Raw genomic sequence first — 19,072 nt, 5'->3', positions numbered from 1 at the left:
AGTAACAGTTATGATAGTAGTATGTAGGAGATAACATTTTGAAGGAAAAATTAACAATAATAATAAATTCTCAAATTAGTAATAAAATATTTAATCTAAAGTAGATGTGTGCCAATCCCCGGCAACGACGCCAAAAATTTGACGAAGCTTGTGTGTATAGGATTTTCTGCTCGTACTCTATCAAATTCTAGTATAGTTTATGATATCGTCCCAAAGAGATTGGACAATCTAAGCTACAGACTTGTAATATTTTGACTACTATTTATGAGAACCAAATTGATGAAAGATGTGTTTGGAATTATAAATTAAGATAAATTTCTTCCGAAAAGTTTATATTTAAAAGAGTTGGGAATCATTGAATTCACTTGATATATCATTACAATAAAATCTCAGTTTCATACGTATTTCTCTAAAGAATAATTGTTTATTGCTAATACAATTATATTTTTACACTAAGAAATAAATAAATAATTAACATTCCATGAGGCTATGTCAATTAATTGATTTAAAACTAGTGACGATTAAACTGAAATATCTTGCCTGAATTGTGGTCAAGTGTAGTAAAAACTTCCTAAGAATATTTTTACTAGAAAATCAATAATCTTGCCTTCAACAATTCCTCCGTGAGAATTAAAACTGAGGAAAGCAAGATTACAGACTTGAAAATCTTACTGAAATTTACTTTCACTCTAATATTTTGTGCTCAAGTGTAGTAAAAACTTCGTGAGAATATTTTTACTAGAAAATCAATAATCTTGCCTTCAACAATTCCTGCGTGAGAATTAAAACTTAGGAAAGCAAGATTACAGACTTGAAATAATAATCTTACAAAAAATTACTTACACTCTAATATTCTATTCAACAGTTATTATATATTAATTTTGCTCCGTCAGAATTACAAAATTAATATAACAACAATTTAGATATAAAATATGTAGACGTGATAGTCATGATTAAAAAATCATCATTCCAGCACAGTACAAAATGTAAATAGAGTTTCAGGCCAAGAATATATTGAAAATGAGATAGTATTATAATTATATCAAGCTTCATCAACTATCCCAACAAAAAGAAATTACTCCATTATGAAGTAAGAACAGCTAAAAAATACTTTCAAAAGACTAAGAATATTTTTACTACAAAGAGAAAGACTAGAAGAAGAGACTAAGATTACTCTTCTCTTTCTCTTTAGAAACTTGAAAAAAACTAGATAGGAAATTGGATACAAAGTGGGATGCTCTTTCTTCAACAAACATATGCTTATTTATAGGAAAATTTCTACAAGATCTTGGAGAGAATTTGCAAGATAATATTAATATATCATATGGCCTTGATGAGAAATTGACATGGCAGTTTGTCATGAAATTTTGGTGAGAATTTGCCATAATTTTTGTATCTCTTGACTTTGTGTAGTCTTAGATTAAGTTGTCACGGATGTATCCTTATTCCTTGAATTGTAGGTTCTTTCTTTTCCTCTTTTTCCATGTATTCTTTTTCCTACAAGAATTGTTAAAAATGTGTGAGAATATGATATAAATTGGTCATGTTTTATATCTAAAATATTATATATTTTTATTAAAATATAAAGATAATTTATATCCATCAACTCCTAAGTCTAAAATCACCTAACGGAGCTAACGGAATCATCAAAATCTAAATTCGAGGTCGTTTACACATAAGTTAACAAACGATCAACTTTTCCAACTTAAGCTTTTAATTATGGGATTAAGTGTCTCAATTCACTCTGAAATCACTCCGGATCCGAACCAACTAACCCCATAACACATACAACAGTTGTAGAATACAAAAGAAGCAAAAAATGAGGAATCGAGACTACAATTCTCGAAACGACCGACCAAATCATTACATATAGTAACTCTTAAACAAGAACACTTTATTTCAGTGTAGTTATTATAAAGGACATGCCGATCTCTATAAGTAAAGAACACAGGAAATAAACAATTTGTAAGTGATTGTGATACGTGAGATTTTGACATGGAAATACTTTTGGTCTTTCTTTCTTTTACAAAAAAATCGAATGCGACTTTAGAACAGAAACAAAAAGGTGATAGCAACTGAAAGTATGAACGTATTGACTTATTTATCCTTTGCATGTGGGTGGGCCTTTTGTTTTCTTGAATTTGTTCACATTCCTCAATCACCCAATCACCTCTCCCAACCCCCCTCCCCCCTCCCCCTCTCCAAACCAAAAAATGAGGATTACGATATTGACAGTAGGGGAATCACAACATCTCTCTCCCTTTTCCTTTTGTAGGTTGAACATATTTTTCTTTTATTTTTTTCCATTACATAGGAGATTGGGACAGCGGAGAGGAGAAGGATAAACGGAGTCAAACCAAATATATATCGGAGACTCTCACGGAGTCGAACCAAAATTTTCAAAAATGGGAGTTAAAATATAAAAAACTAAATAAATGAAAACGCAAGAAATTCAATATATATATATATATATATATATATATATATATATATATATATATATATATATATATATGTGAAAAAGTTGAGAGGATTCAACATATAATATAACTATATATTATAATTTTTGGAAAGAAATTGAAACTCCTTGAATGAAGTTGGCTCCGCCATGGGAGGAGGATAGTAGAGTTTAATGGTGATTATGGAGGCCATGTGGCGAGGTATGTGATAACATTAGGGAAATGGACAAAAGAAAATGAAAATTGAAAGAACAAATCAAATCAAATCAATGTAGTTTATGGAGAACAAAAAATGATAAGGGCAGAAACTCAAGAGTTTGAGTCGTCCTCGCAGTCTATTTGTGGGTAAAAAAAGAAATTGAAAATAATAAAGGGGCAGTTCGGTGCATAAAACATCTCGCGCTCAAGCAATATTTTGATATATATAGGTCAATAGTTGATACCGCGACTCGAACTCGTGATATATAGGTCACACAAAAATAATTTGACCGTTGTTCCAAATCCCTTCGAACTTGAAAACAATAAAAAGGGTAATTAGGGAAAAGAGCCACTACGTCTGCGGAGGAAGAGGCAACCCTAGCTGTCAAAAAGCTTCTCAAGGTTTAGCTGACCAACACGCTAACGAGCATCCTTAACAAACCCACCCCAGGCTCAACTACTGAAACCGCAGGGACAACTACGATCCAACGAATGGACGAACATGGTAATCATCGACCTTGTCCAAGGACAGTTACAACTCATAATGCCATTGATAATGCAAGTGATGACGCCTTTACAACCATCAATAAAAGAGGATGTAAGAAATGGAGAATAAAAATAAGGCGCTCCGAGATCAGATGAAAGAACATTAGAAGTGGGTCGATAGAATACCAGGCGCCCCTAAATTGCTACCGAAAAGAGATGCCAGCCGTTTCATAGAGCAGTCGTATAGTGATGATGTAGCTCCCCATGCCATACAAAAAACCTTCAAAATGCCGCCCTACCTCAGGATATACAATGGCATGACCGACCCAAAAGATCATGTGACCCCTTATGTCACTGCCGTGAAAGGTAACAACCTCGCCAAAGAACAAGTGTCCTCCATTTTGCTGAAAAAATTCGGCGAGACTCTCACGGGAGGCGCATTAACATGGTATTCACAGCTGCCAACGCGTTCCATAGAAACCTTCAGAGAGATGGCTGACAAATTCGTAACGGCCCATGCCGGGGCCGAGAAGGCTGAAGCAAAAGTGAACGACATATTTGTCATTAAACAGATCCTAGGGGGAGGGTTGAGGGACTTCCTTGCCGGTTCAATCTAGTGAGGATGACTTTGCCGAATGTATCCAAAGGAATGACGGTTGCAACCTTTCAGAACGGGTTGAGCAGGGATGGTTTCAGACCAACCAAGAAATTATTGAGTCAACTGAAGAAGTATCCCCAACCACTTGGGACGAAATACCCAACGCGTATTGTGCCGAGGTTTGAGAAAATGAGGACAACCTCAATGGACCCACTCGTCGACTGACCTCGGTACATGCCGAATCCAGAAAAGATCGAAGGACGACCTCAATTTTTTCTTAACGCTTCATTTGTTAGTATTTTAGAATTATACTCGAATGCAGTAGATATACTTGCATGAGGAAGTAAGGAACTTGATTAATATGTCGGATACTGTTAAAGCAAATTGATAAGGCTTTCAGGTATGACAGAAGAAATATTGTCTCAATAGAAAGAAGAGCAAGGATTCTAATAGTGAGCGTTTTTGTAAACTTCATCTTTTGGTTTCCAGCACAAAGTTTGTGCTCAAGATTTATTAATATATGTTACCTTCTCCCAAAAAAAAATATTGGCTCAATCGAAAAAAAGAAGAAGGTAAAATTGAAATCCTACTCCCACTAGGGAAAGGCAAAAATAGGCAATTTTACAAAGTTGGGGAAACGAATTAAAAAGGTTAGATGTTAAGAATCCTTCTTCCACAAAAAAAAAAGTTAAAAAGTTTAAAAAGGCAGCGTTAATAGTTTGCTTGCTTCATTTATATTAAACCCTATATTTAGGACATTAATTCTGTCTAACAAAACAAACAGTAGCTCAAACCCAAAATCTTTTAGCTATTAGAATACCAAATAACTTTCCTGATGATATCGTCGTCGATATACTGCTAAAGCTTCCTGTCAAATCAGTTGTAAAGTTCAAACTTGTTTGCAAATCATGGCGTTCTCTAATTGAAGATCGTCAATTCATCAAACAACACCATGACCGATGCCAAAGTGATATAAATTGTCACAAAATCTTATTGGCGTGGTCGTTTTACCAAGACTGCTACTCCATGGACACCCCACTTCGACATGATTCTGTTGTCTCTCCTCTTGAGCTTCCATTTCAAGAGCTTGTACACTCATGATACCAGATCCAGAGTTGTATAGATAATTCAGTTGATATAGTTTTTCGCACTTTCTCTTGGATTCATTTTAGTTATTTCGGCTTCTTTATCATAATTTAATCTGAACTGTTAAAAATGGATAAATTATTTTAACGTTTGCTTGTCTAGCAAGTGAAATGTTAGGCGCCATCACGTTCCCGAGGGTGGAATTTCCGCGCCGTGACTTTTATAAGCTATAACTTGATGTTTTAGAGTGTGGATATCAATTTAGAGAGAGAGAAACTCCATCAATTTTACTCATCCATTATTGCCCCAATCTTAAAGTATCAACGAAGTCACTTACTAGGCAAGCAACTATCCGGGTCCTTCTCCTAAGTTTTCATGCAAGTTGTTATGGGTCTAAGTAGGTTGTGGAGTTGGAGATAGGCCATGCATGTGCCAATAGGAGGTAGTATGTGGAGTTTTAAACTATTTCGGATAGATTTTTGTTGAAATTGGTTGAGGGAGGAAGGAATTACATTGTAGAGCCTTGTATTCTATTTTGCATAGTATGTGTTTGACGAAATTCTCAGGAGACTTATATCATGAGAATCCTTCTAATTATGATTAAATTGTATCATCTTCCTATTGATTGAAATTGCTAGCAGTATTGGAACATTGTAATAATTTTAAGAAAAGCTCTAACGAGGTATGTTGGCTAAACCCCATTTTTAAATTCGGAATTCATGAGTTCCCCGTAAGTTCCAAATGTGGTTGTTTAAAATTCTATTCATATTGTTCCAAATTGCTTAAAGGATTGAAATTCTTAAATTCTTATGTGCTTGAGTCATTCAAATTTTCCCTATCATGTTATGCTCCCCCTCCTTGGGAAAATGTTTAAATATGATTGTTGTAACTGATGCATATGATTTGAATTCATATTTCCATTGTCAATCACCATGTTCTCCTTCGTATGTTTCCAACGTGTTTAAGTTTGTACATACTCACGAGTTAAAGCTAAATACATCATGCTCCCCTTTGGAAAAAGTATTCCAAGAATAAATAGTATATTAATCACTTAAGATTCTAACTTATATTTCAATTGCCAATCCTTATGCTCAACTCTTTGAAAGAAATTCAATGTTTTAAGTCACTCATTACTAATGAACTTAATGCTATGATTTTCGGAGTGCCTACATATTAGTGTTTATGATAATGATCAATGGATGTAAATAAATGAAAATGTGAAATATGGAATGCGGTCATCGTGCTATGTGTGGCCAAGAGTGCAAACAAAATGAAGATGTGGTGAATGGTTAAAAGTGCTAATGAAGCAATGAATGGTATGAAAGACTATGATATAAATACCTCTATTTTCATTATCCTGAATAAATAAATAAATACTTTCTTGGGAGAATCGTTTAGTCATCAAGGAAGGGTAGGTTTAAAATATTTTAATCTGAAACTACACGTGTCAGTATAGGAGTGATTTAGGGTAAATCTCTGTGCTTATATGTTGAGATTATTCTCCTTAATTAGGGCGGGATTGATGTGTTGAGATATTTTCCTTAATTGGGATGAGGTGGTTGCTAGTAAAAGATGATGTCGACTCACATGACATATGTGGGGAGACGAATTAGCCGATCGAGTGGCGATCAGATGTCATGTCGCGCCCATGGTGGTTCCTCATTCTTATTATTGTATTTTATTCGTATCATATGTCGATCCATATTCATTCGTGGATAGATGACTTAGCCGATCAAATTGTGATCGGACGCCATGCCTCGAGCATGGTGAGATGATCGATGACTAATGATCTCCCAACAAAAAATTATTAATACTTAATTGGTATTTATTATGTTTTAACTTGGCATGTTGTATTACTTGAGTTCCTTATTGACTTCGTGTTTACCTTCTTTTATGTTGGTACTCTACCTCATGAGAGGGTATTTAATTTTGCATACTAGTAGTTCAATTTTGGGTAATGAACTAGAAATGTTTGTATATGTCAAACATGTTTCCCGTCGTAATTATAAACTTGTAATATTTTGGAAATTGTAAATGAAGACTCTATAAGTAATGGATTAAGGATGTGGTAGATTTTACTATTCTCATGTCTATTTTGTTAATGATTCTTAAATTATTCATGGGTAAGGTTGGGTAGAAGGCATCAAGTAGGCTTGGTTCACTGGGATGTCTCGGTTGAGCGCCGATCGCGCTCCTCAAGATCGGTGCGTGAGAAGCTTGATACTCATAGAAACAATTCTTTCATACAATATGTATATGCCAAAGAATTGACTAATTCAGTATATTTTTCCCTTCTAATTGAAATGCTAAAGCATCTGTGGTAGATGTGCGTTCAACATGTTTCTTGAATTTAATTTGTATACAAGAGTTTTTTCTTTATTGCAAAATTTTTAACAATGACCTCAATATAATAGAAAAATATCTTAAATTTTGCACGCAGTAAAGACGAAACTCAAGTATTGATTTAGATGAAAAATATTATACTTTATGCTTGAAAGGATAGATAGAGAGAAAAAAATCTTTACTAAAAATGAGGTATTCTCACCGGAAAATAATTGCATAAAAGGGTTCCCTTTCCCATTTAAAATGTGAGAGGAGTATTGTTTCCCGACCCTTAAAGGTTAAGGGGATAAAGTAAATTTTACTCGGATTAAGTGAAAATGTAAACTAAAGCTTTTTAATTAGAGACATTTAATGTGGCGACATATTAGGTTAGTAATTAATTGTACAGATCTCTCACTTTAAAATTAGGCAGTATTATACTAGCAAAGAGTATAATCTTCTATGTATTGCAAGTATTTAATTTATAGCCTATCTTTCGAACATAACCACGTTTACTGATTTGACTACTTCAAGTTATTAAAAGCGTGAAAGTAATGTAGAAAACATTTTAATAAAAGAAAGGCAAACAGGCTTCAATACCACTTCATTGCTGTACTTTATTGAAACAAATTAAATAGGGCTTTTTCACTTTTAACCCGTACCAGAAATTATTTACATTCGGTAATTAAAAAGATGTATAAAATTTATAAAATTTTTATATATAACATACAGAATATATATATATATATATATATATATATATATATATATATATATATATATATATATATATGTCACACCCAAATTCTCCCTCCGTGAACTGTCGTAGGTGCCGGCACCTAGTCTATACGACTAGGTAAGCCTAACAATTTGCGGAGAAAGGAAAACAAAATACGAAACTAGCAAAATACGAGTAATATAATAGAGATGTTTAAAAATTACCGCTTGGCATATACAAATTCACTTTTTCAACTGAACATAAGGCACTCCAAAAATTCGAAACCTCATTGAAATCACAAGCTATGGAAAATTACATAGTGTTCTAACTCCAGAATGTCTAATCAAAAGTAAATACAGGAAGTCTAAAGCTAAAGGGAAGAATAGAGAGGGACTCCTGGATCTGCGGACGCGGCAGATATACCTCGAAATCTCTAATATCGACTGGCACACTAATAAAATGACAAAGCAGCACAACCTGGATCCGCACGCAAAAAATATGTGCAGGAAAGGGCATGAGTACACTACAGCGGTATTCAGTAAGTGCCAAGTCTAACCTCGGTCGAGTAGTGACGAGGAAGGTCAAAGCCCTACTTATATATATAACAAGGTAAGCAGTATGAAATGAAGCAGTATGATTCAAGTAATAACAGTCGATAAAGAATAAAAATACATAAAGAATATAACTCAGTACACAAAGATAGCAATATGGGGATACCAAGATATCATCCCATAGTCCCAAATGTAAATGTGCAGGGGGATCTACCGGAATACCGATCCGTAGTCCCAAAGTAAATATCCAGTACAGGAGAATCTATCGGGTGTCGTCCCGTAGTTCCTAATACAAATGTGCAGGGGGATCTACCAGAATACCGATCTGTAGTCCCAAAGTAAATACCCAATACATGGGAATCTACCGGGTATCATCTCGTAGTTCCAAATATAAATGTGCAAGGGGCCTACCGGAATACCGATCCGTAGTCTCAAAGTAAACATGTAGAGGGATCTACTGGAATTCCAAAATTCCAAAATTAGGCCTAAGAACTTTTCTCATTTTCCCCAATTTTCACCCCAAATCCAAAATTAGATGATGAATTCATGTTTATCTTAATGGGGTATAACCTAAAAGGAGTTAGGAATCATTACCCAAAAACTTTCTCTGAAAATCTCTTGAAATTTCGCCTTCTACCGAACTCCTAATTCGACTTTGTGATATGAACTCAAAACCCTCATTTTTGAACTTTAAATTCTACCCAGATACGACCTTAATCGCGATCACGAAAACTCCCACGTGATCGCGCAGAACAACTTCGCTGGCTCCCAGGTTTATACTACGCGAACGCGTAACACCCCACGCGAACGCGATGCCTACTCTACTCAGCCCTACACGATCGCGGTTGACCTCACGCGATCGCGAAGAGTAACTCTCCACTCTACTGCAACCTCACTTCTTCTTTGCAAATGCGGCATAGCCCACACGTTCGCGATTCACCCTTCCATCACTACTATGCATTCGCGTACCACTTCCCACAAACGCGATAAACAAAACTCCCCTACCTCAGCTAAACATACACGTTCGGAAGCCTCCTCATAGGATCGTGAAGAAGGATCATCTGCAACAGAAATATCAGCAAATCTGCCAACTTCTCTAGTCCAAAAATGACCCGTTGAGCATCCGAAACACACCCGACACCCCGGGACCTCAACCAAACATGCCAACCAATCCTAAAACATCATCCGGACTCAGTCCAACTCTCAGATCACATCAAACAATGCTAAAATGTCGAATCACCCTCCAATCCAACCCTAAAGAACTTAAAATTTGAAGAATCCTACAACCGATGCCAAACCCAACCAAACCAGTTCTGATTGACCCCAAATTTTGAAGACAAGTCAAATTCAACACTGTGGAGCTATTCCAACTTTCGAAATCGGACTCCGACCTCGATATCAAAATTTCATTATCGATCCGGAAACTTTAAAAATTCAATTTTTGGCAATTCAAGCCTAAATAAGCTACGGACCTCCAAAAGACAATCCGAACACTGCCCTAAGCCCGAAATCACACAACGTAGCTAACAAAATTGAAAAGATTCCATTCCGAGGTATCTTCTCACTTCTCCGACTATGGTCCAAATTCTTAAGCTTAAACTCTCATTTGGGGACTAAGTGTCCCAAAACACTCTGAAAGTCAAAACGAATCCTCCCGGCAACTCACAATAGCAGAAACAAATATGGGGAAAGCCTTTAATAGGGGATCAGGTCGTTAATTCTAAAAAATGACCGGCCGAGTCGTTATATCCTCTCCGTCTTAAAACATTAGTTCGTCCTCGAACAAGCATAGAGACATACCTGAAATGGTGAAAAGATGAGGGTAATGGCTGCGCATATCCTGCTCGGTCTCCCAAGTTGCTTCCTCGACCGACTGACCCCACCACTGAACCTTCACTGATGCATTGTTCTTTGACCTCGACTTTCGAACCTGCCTATCTATTATCGCCACTAGCTCCTCAATATAAGATAGATCCTTGTCCAACTGGACAAAACTGAAATCCAACACGTGCGACGAATCACTGTGATACTTCCGAAGCATTGAAACATAAAATACGGGATGAACTCCTACCAAGCTGGGAGGTAAGACAAGCTCATAAACAACCTTCCCAACGCGTCGCAATACCTTAAAAGGACCAATAAACCATGGACTCAATTTTACCTTCTTCCCAAATCTCATAATGCCCTTGATAGGTGAAACCCGAAGCAAAAACCCCTCTCCAACCATATAGGAAACATCACGAACCTTTCGGTCCACATAACTCTTCTGTCTGGACTAGGCTGTGCGAAGTCTATCTTGAATCACCTTAACCTTCTCCAAAGCATCTTGAACCAAGTCTATGCCCAATAATCTAGCCTCGTCCAGCTAGAACCAACCCACCGGGGATCTACACCGCCTACCATACAAAGCCTTATACGGTGCCATATGAATGTTGGACTGATAACTGTTGTTGTAGGCAAACTCTGCAAGTGGCAAGAACTGATCCCAAGAACCTCCAAACTCCATCACACACGCAAAAATCATATCCTCAAGAATCTGAATAGTGCGCTCGAAATCTTTGTCCGTCTGGGGGTGAAATGTTGTGCTCAACTCCACCCCAGTACGCAACTCATGTTGTATGGCCCTCTAGAACCATGATGTGAACTGAGTACCTCTGTCTGAAATGATAGAATCTGGAATACCGTGTAGACGAACAATCTCCCAGATATAATTCTCTGCCAACCGCTTCGAAGAATCGGTATTACACAGAGGAATGAAATGCACAACTTGGTCAGTCGATCCACAATAACCCAAATGACATCGAACTTCCTTAAAATCCATAGGAGTCCAACTACGAAATTCATGGTGATCCGCTCCCACTTTCACTCCAGAATCTCTATCTGCTGAAGCAACCTACCCAATATCTGGTGCTCATACTTTACTTGTTGACCATTAAGGCACCGAGCTACAGACTCAACTATATCTTTCTTCATTCTCCTCCACGAATAGTGCTGTCTCAAATCCTAGTACATCTTCACAACATCCGGATGGATAGAATACCATGAACTATGGGCCTCCTCTAGAATCAACTCTCAAAGCCCATCAACATTACGTACACGTACTCGACTCTGCGTCCTCAATATCATGTCATCACCAATGGTCACACCTCTAGCATCACCATGCAGAACCTTGTCCTTGAGGACAAGAAAATGAGGGTCATCATACTGACGCTCTCGGATACTATCGAAATAGGAAGACCGAGAAATCACCCAAGCTAGAATCCGACTGGGCTCCGAAAGATCCACTCTCACAAATTGGCTAGCTAAGTCCTGAACATCCATCGCCATGGGCCTCTCCATTGCTGGTAGATAAGCCAAACTCCCCAAACTCTTTGCCCGACGACTCAAAGTATCGGTCACTACATTGGCCTTGCCCGGGTGATACACGATAGTGATATCATATTCCTTCAGCAGCTCTAACCACCTCCTTTGGCGTTAATTAAGGTCCTTCTACTTGAACAGATGCTGCAAACTCCGATGATCAGTATAAATCTCACAAGAAACACCGTACAAATAATGATGCGAGATATTTAGGGCATGAACAATAGAAGCTAACTCGATATCATGGACAAGATAATTCTTCTCATGTACCTTTAATTGTCTGGACGCGCAGACAATCACCTTACCGTCCTGCATCAATACTGTTCCAAGGCCGATCCCTAAGGCATCAAAATAGATAGTGTAAGACCCCAAACCTGTAGGCAATATCAATACTGGGGTTGTAGTCAAAGCTGTCTTGAGCTTCTGGAAGCTCTCCTCACACTCTTCTGTCCACTAGAACGGAGCACCCTTCTGGGTCAGCCTGGTCATAGGTGTTGCAATAGATGAAAATCCCTCAATAAATCGACGGTAATAACCCACCAAGCTAAGAAAACTACAGATCTCTGTAGCAGAGGATGGATTGGTCCAACTCTACACTGCTTCCGCTTTATTCGGATCCACCTTGATCCCTTCATTCGATACTACATGACTCAAGAATGCCACAAAATCCAACCAAAACTCACATTTCGAGAACTTTGCATATAATTTCTTTTCTCTTAAGGTCTGAAGCACTGTCCTCAGGTGCTGCTCATGATCTTCCTGACTCCGAGAGTATACCAGAATATCATCAATAAAGATAATGATGAACGAGTCAAGATATGACCGGAATACACTGTACATCAAATGCATGAAGGCTATTGGGGCATTGGTCAGCCCAAATGACATAACAAAGAACTCGTAATGACCATACCAAGTCCTCAAACCAGTTTTCAGGATATCGAGCTCCCGAATCTTCAACTGATGGTATCCTGAATGCAAGTCAACCTTAGAAAAAACTCGTGCACCCTGTAACTAGTCAAACAGATCATCAATATAAGGCAAAGGATATCGGTTCTTCACTGTAACTTTGTTCAACTGGCAATAATCAATGCACATACGCATAGAACTATCCTTTTTCTTCACAAACAAGATAGAAGCACCCCCAAGGTGATACACTAGGACGAATAAAACCTTTATCAAGCAATTCCTGTAACTGATCTTTCAACTCCTTTAACTCAGGAAGGACCACACGATAAATAGAAATAGAAATGGGCTGAGTGGCAACAAATCAATGCCAAAATCAATATCTCTGTCAGGTGGCATACTCGGGAGATCAACTAGAAACACATAAGGGAAATCCCGTACTACTGGGACTGAATCAACTATAGGGGTATCAATACTAACATCTCTCACATAATTTAGATACGTGTCATACCCCTTCTCAACCATTCATCGAGCTTTAAGACATGAAATAACTCTACTGAGAGTGTGATCTAAGGTACCCCTCCACTCTACTCGCAATATACCTTGCATAGCTAGCATCATGGTTTTGGCGTGACAATCAAGAATAGCATAATGTGTCAACAACAAGTTCATGCCCAAGATAGCATCGAAATCTACCATGTTGAGCAATAATAAATCGGCTCTGGTCTCAAACCCACTAAGAGTAATCAAACATGACCGATAAATGCGGTCCACAATAAAAGAATCTCTCACAGGAGTAGAAACATAAACTAGGGAACACAAAGAATCCCGAGATACGCCTAACTACAAGGCAAAATAAGCGAACACATAAGGATACGTGGAACCTGATCGAATAGAACCGATGCATCTCTATGACAGATTGGAACAATACCTGAATAGACAGAATCAGAAGTAACAGCCTCTGTACAGGCAGGAATGGCAAAATATCTGGACTAACCTCCCTCTCTAGGGCAACCTCTACCTCCCCGACCTCCACCTCTAGTTGGTTGGGTAGGTGGGGTAGCAACTGGTGCTGTAATCATAGCCTGGAAACCATACGGAGCACGTTATGTCTTAGAAGTCTATGGAGGTGCACCCCTCCTAAGTCTAGGGCAATCCCTCACCACATGGCATGTGTCACCACACTCGAAACAACCTCACTGCTGATGTGGCTGTGGGAATTGTGTGGTACGGGTACTCTGAGGCCCCTGAACACCTAAAACACTATACGAAGCCTGAAACGCAAACTCGACTGGCTGACCCACAAAACCTCTACCATGCCATACCTTGCCTCTAAAATAAGGACTAGTGGATCTCTCCGGTTTACGAGGTCTTCTCACCTCCCTGTACTCTCTCTCCTGACCTCGTCTATCCTCTCTCTCCTGGACCCACTTGTCCTCTACTCGACGAGTGATCCTTACCACCTGCTGAAATGGGACTACAAACTGTGTCGCTATGACACCTGGAACCTGACCAATGTGAACTCGCTGCTCTAGAGTGGGTAAAGCGGGAGTCTGGGTCCTTCCCCTGATCTGTGAAGTAGTTGGTACAACCTGAATCAACCCTACCTGAACTAATGTACCAAACATGCTCAGAAACTGTGCTAAGGTCTCCTGAAGTGCTGGAGTAGTAGTAGCAGTAGGCATATCAGATGCCTGGGCTCCCGCTGGAGATGCTGGTGGCTCCTTGGTGGCAGCTCGCGCTGGTACTCTATCTACAGCACGTGCGCATCCTTGGCCTCTAACCCAGTGTCGGCCTCTGGTGACTCTAGCAGGGGGCACGAGTACCTGGTCATCTCTAGTAGCACATGTCCTCACCATCTTGAGAGAATAGAAGATAGAAGTTTAGAATTTCGAAGTCAATAATTACGCACGACAAGGAGTCAAATGAAGTGAAATTTTCCTAATAGTTACATAGCCTCCCGTAGATAAGTACAGACATCTCTATAATGATCCATGAGGCTCTAATAAACCAGTGTGTTATTCATGACTCCTATGAACCTAGAACTCTGATACCAACTTGTCACGACCCAAGTTCTCCCTCCATGAGCTATCGTGACGACACCTAATCCCTACGACTAGGTAAGCCTAACAATTTGCAGAAAAGGGAAAACAAAATACGAAACTAGCAAAATACGAGTAATATAATAGAGAAGTTTAAAAATTGCCACTTGGCATATACAACTTCACTCTCTCAATTGAACACAAGGCACTCCCAAAACCCAGAATCTCATGAAATCACAAGCTATGGAAAACTACATAGTGCTCTAACTCCAAAATGTCTAATCAAAAGTAAATAAAGGAAGTCTAAAGCTAAAGAGAAGAATAGAGAGGGACTCCTAGATCTGCGGAAGCGGTGGATATACCTCGAAGTCTCTAATAAAGACTTCCTCACTAAATACTCATTTTTAACTTTAAATTTTGCCCAGATACGACCTTAATCGCGATCGCGAAAACTCCCACGCGATCGCGAACAACAACTTCGCTAGCTCTCAGCCTTACACTACGCGAACGTGTAACACCCCACGCGAATGCAATGCCTACACTTCTTATCCCTACGCAATTGCGGTTGACCTCACGCGATCACGAAGAGTAACCTTCCACTCCAATGCAACCTCACTTCTTGTTCGCGAATGCGGCATAGCCCACGCGTTCGCGATTCACCCTTCCATCACCACTCCGCGTTCATGTACCACTTCCCGGGAATGCGATGAAAAAAACTCCCTCTTCCTCAGCTAAACCTATGTGATCGCAAGCCTCCTTACATGATTGCGAATAAGGAACATCTGCAAAAGAAATATCAGCAAATCTGCCAACTTCTCTAGTACAAAAATGACCCGTTAAGCATCTGAAACACACTTGAGGCCCCCGAGACCTCAACCAAATATGATAACTAATCCTAAAACAACATACTGACTCAGTACAACTCTCAAATCACATCAAACAACGCTAAACCATGAATCACCCTCCAATCCAAGCCTAAAGAACTTGAAATTTCAAGAGTCCAACAACAGATGCCGAAACCAACAAAACCAGGTCTGATTGACCCCAATTTTTTCATACAAGTCACATTCAACACTACGAAGATATTTCAACTTTTGAAATTGGATTCCGACCTTGATATCAAAATTTCACTATCGATCCGAAAACTTAAAAAATTTAACTTTCGGCATTTCAAGCCTAAATAAGCTACAGACCTCCAAAACCCAATCCGAACATGCCCCTAAACCCGAAATGACACAACAGAGCTAACAAAATTGACGAAATTTCATTCTGAGGCTGTCCTCACACTGCTCCAACTACGATCCAAATTCTAAAGCTTAAACTATCATTTGAGGAATAATGTCCCAAAACACTTTGAAACTCAAAACGAATCCTCCCAGCATCTCACAATAGAAGAAAAAAATATGGGAAAAGTAGTTAATATGGGATCAGGGCATTAATTCTAAAAACGACTGGCCGGGTCGTTACAATATATACAAAAAATATATATTTTTCGGCTATTATTTTGAGAGTGGATATACAATATCATTTTTCAAACTAATAAAACATGAGCGTGAAGACAACATATGCACTCTCTTCCTTGATAAAACTGAGATAATTTGTTCTCAAACATTACTAGTATACAAATAAATACATCATTTTCACCATTACTCAATCATATAAGTAATTCTATTATTCCTATGTTCTCAAGCTGCATTTTGCTCCAAAGTATCCTCAAATATTGACAAGCTCAACAAATAACATGGTAATCTTGTCTTTAAATTCGCTTTGGGCACTTGCAAAATCATTTTCTTAAAAAATATATGCCAGACGCGCATTATTTATAACTAGTCCGAGGAGAAACATTGGTATTTCGTCATTAGTTGTACAAAGAAAGTCCTTGTTCATGTCTTTTCGTGCATTAGTGATTTTCTTCTAAGCCTCAACATATGCATCTTACTTCGAACCTCCATATTCTTTCATGTAGCATTCAATGAATGAAGCTATATGCTTCCTTTGTTGTTCCAACTACACTCAATATATGGATTTCATTATTTTATATGTGAAGGGCGCGTTGAGGATATACTTAAATAAAAATAAATAACTGATTCTGTGACTTAAGCTCTTAGATGAGATTGTCATACAATTCATCTTTTTGGTGGGAAAGAAGATGCGAAAAAAGGTGTGATGACTCGATAGGTCATCTAGAGTTTTATCCCATAAATATGTGTTCTGTAACCTCAAATAGATCTTTTTAGCCTTCCTTGATTTACGTGCACAGTTCGTGTCTTTTATCGGAAGGCTTATATGTGAAAATTTAATTACAATGAGAATTCGTGCCTTAAAAATTTATTTGAGTCGACTTTGGTCAACATTTTGAATAAATGAATCTGGATCGATATTTTGATAGTCCTAATGGGTTCGTAACGTAATTTAGGACTTGGGCGTATGTTTGAAATCGAATCCGGACGTCCCTAGCTCGAGTTATCGCAATTTGTTGATAATTTGAAGTTTAAAGGTTCAAAGAATCTATAAATTTCACCGAAGTTTGATTTTTTTCTACTGAGTTTGAATTTTGGTTTCGAAACTTGGTATATGTCCATTACTGTATTTAAGACTTGTCTGCAAAATTTGGTACAAAACGAAAGTGATTTGATGTAATTCGGACATCCAGTTGTGAAATGATAGTTCTTAAGCTTTATTGAAGGTTTCATTCGATTTGGTATCTGATTCGTAGTTCTAGGTATTTTTTATTGTTTTGATCATGCGAGTGAGTTTGTATGATGTTTTTGAACTTGTGTGCATGTTTGTTTTGGAGCCCCGAGGGATCGGGTGAGTTTCAAATAGGCTTCGGAGTAGTTTGGACTTAATAAAATAGCCGGTGAGGATCTAGTTCTGGTGCAGCCTATGAACTCACATTTGTGAGGTATATGTTCGCATTTTCAAAGAATGTCTTGGCAGCAGTGGATCGCATTTGCGAACAAATAATCACAAATGGGATGATAGTAGAGATAGAGCTTCTTTGCAATTTCGAAGTATGTCTCGCATTTGTGAGTTTCGCAATTGCAAAGCCTAGGTCGCAATTTGCGACATCTGTGCATGGTCAAAAGCTAAGTAGACGGGATTTTAGCCCATTTTTTCAAATTCTAAACCCTAAACACCTTAGAGGTAATTTTCCCAAGAGCTCTTCTTCCTAAATTCTTTGGTAAGTGACCTTAATCTACTTTCTGTCACGATCCAAAATCCACTAGTCGTGATGACACCTAACCCAACCCGCTAGGTAAGCCAACTAATAACTATCCAATTTTAATGATGCTAATAAGTTAATTAAAAAAGAATTAACGACCCGACTGGTCATTTTGAGCTCTAGCATGCCATTCAGTGGTTTGAGTCCATGTGCAGCTTCACTTCAGGTATAATAACTTGTACGCATGGTCGAAATTGAATTCCGAGAAGTTCAGAATTGATTTGGAAAGAGAATTCTCATTTCAGAAGCTTTAAGTTGAAAGAATTGACGAAGGTTTGATTTATGAGTAAACGACCTCGGAGTCAGGATTTGAAGGTTACAATAGGTTTGTATGATGATTTTGGACTTGGACGTATGTCCGGATCGGGTTTTGAATGAACTAGGAGCGTTTCGGCGTCTATTATGGAAGTTAGCATTTTGGGAAGAATTTCATAAATATGGGTTGCAGTGCATTTCATTGTTATTGATATCCGTTAGGGATTTTGAGACTAGGAATAGCACCGTATGGTGATTCTGGTATTGGGAGCGTGTCCGGAAGTGGATTTGGAGGCATGTATGTCATTTTGGAGTCATTTGGCTAAAGTTAAAAATTTAAATATTTTGAGAAGTTTGAACGAAGGTTGACTTTTTGATATCACGGTCAAATTTTGATTCCGGAAGTTGGAGTAGGTCCATAATGTAGAATATCAATTGTGTGCAAAATTTGAGGTCAAGCGGACGTGAATTGATAGGTTTCGGCCGAATGTAGAAGTTTGAAGTTCTAAAGTTCATCAAGCGTGAATTTACTTGCAATTCATTATTTTGGTGTTATTTGATGTGATTTGGAGGCTCAACTAAGTTCGTAATGTGTTTTGAGACGTGTTGGTATAATTGGTTGAGGTTCCGAATGCCTCCGGTGGAATCCCGACAGGAATGAATCGAGTTTGGACTTAGAAGAAAGGTTAGAGCAGCTGTCTTCAGGTGTAACCGCACCTGCAAGGTTAGAGCAGGTGCCTTCTGGTGCAACCGCACCTACAAGGCTTGGCCCATAGGTGTGGGGCCACAGAAGCGACCCTATGAGTCGCAGAAGTGATTTTGGCTGGGGAATACTGGGACCGCAGATGTGGTCATCTCACCACAGAAG

At 38.4% G+C, this 19,072-nt stretch overlaps 1 protein-coding gene across 1 annotated transcript; it reads right to left on the bottom strand.

Annotated features, from left to right (window-relative positions):
* Window positions 1–1,428: 1,428 nt before the first annotated feature.
* Window positions 1,429–10,645, bottom strand: LOC138890060 (uncharacterized). The gene is made up of 3 exons (XM_070173410.1): window positions 10,219–10,645; window positions 9,424–9,479; window positions 1,429–1,497 (listed from the first exon to the last, which is right to left on the bottom strand). The coding sequence occupies exons 1-3, from the start codon at window positions 10,643–10,645 to the stop codon at window positions 1,429–1,431; spliced, it is 552 nt and encodes a 183-aa protein (XP_070029511.1).
* Between the last annotated feature and the right edge of the window lie 8,427 nt (window positions 10,646–19,072).

This window comes from Nicotiana sylvestris, chromosome 1 (assembly GCF_000393655.2).
Source record: "Nicotiana sylvestris chromosome 1, ASM39365v2, whole genome shotgun sequence".
In the NCBI taxonomy this organism is placed as follows: domain Eukaryota; kingdom Viridiplantae; phylum Streptophyta; class Magnoliopsida; order Solanales; family Solanaceae; genus Nicotiana; species Nicotiana sylvestris.
Note: the sequence above shows the minus strand (reverse complement) of the source record. Positions and strands in the feature narration are given on the sequence as shown.

Bases quoted from the DNA above. Each gene is read 5' to 3' on its own strand.
- LOC138890060 (XM_070173410.1), bottom strand. From the start codon at position 10,645: ATGGTTGGAGAGGGGTTTTTGCTTCGGGTTTCACCTATCAAGGGCATT. The intron at 9,480-10,218 runs GTATGTCTCTAT...TTTCTGTTGCAG, and splicing joins TCATCTTTTCACCATTTCAG to ATGATCCTTCTTCACGATCC. The intron at 1,498-9,423 runs GTAGGGGAGTTT...CAATTCTTGTAG, and splicing joins AACGTGTATGTTTAGCTGAG to GAAAAAGAATACATGGAAAA.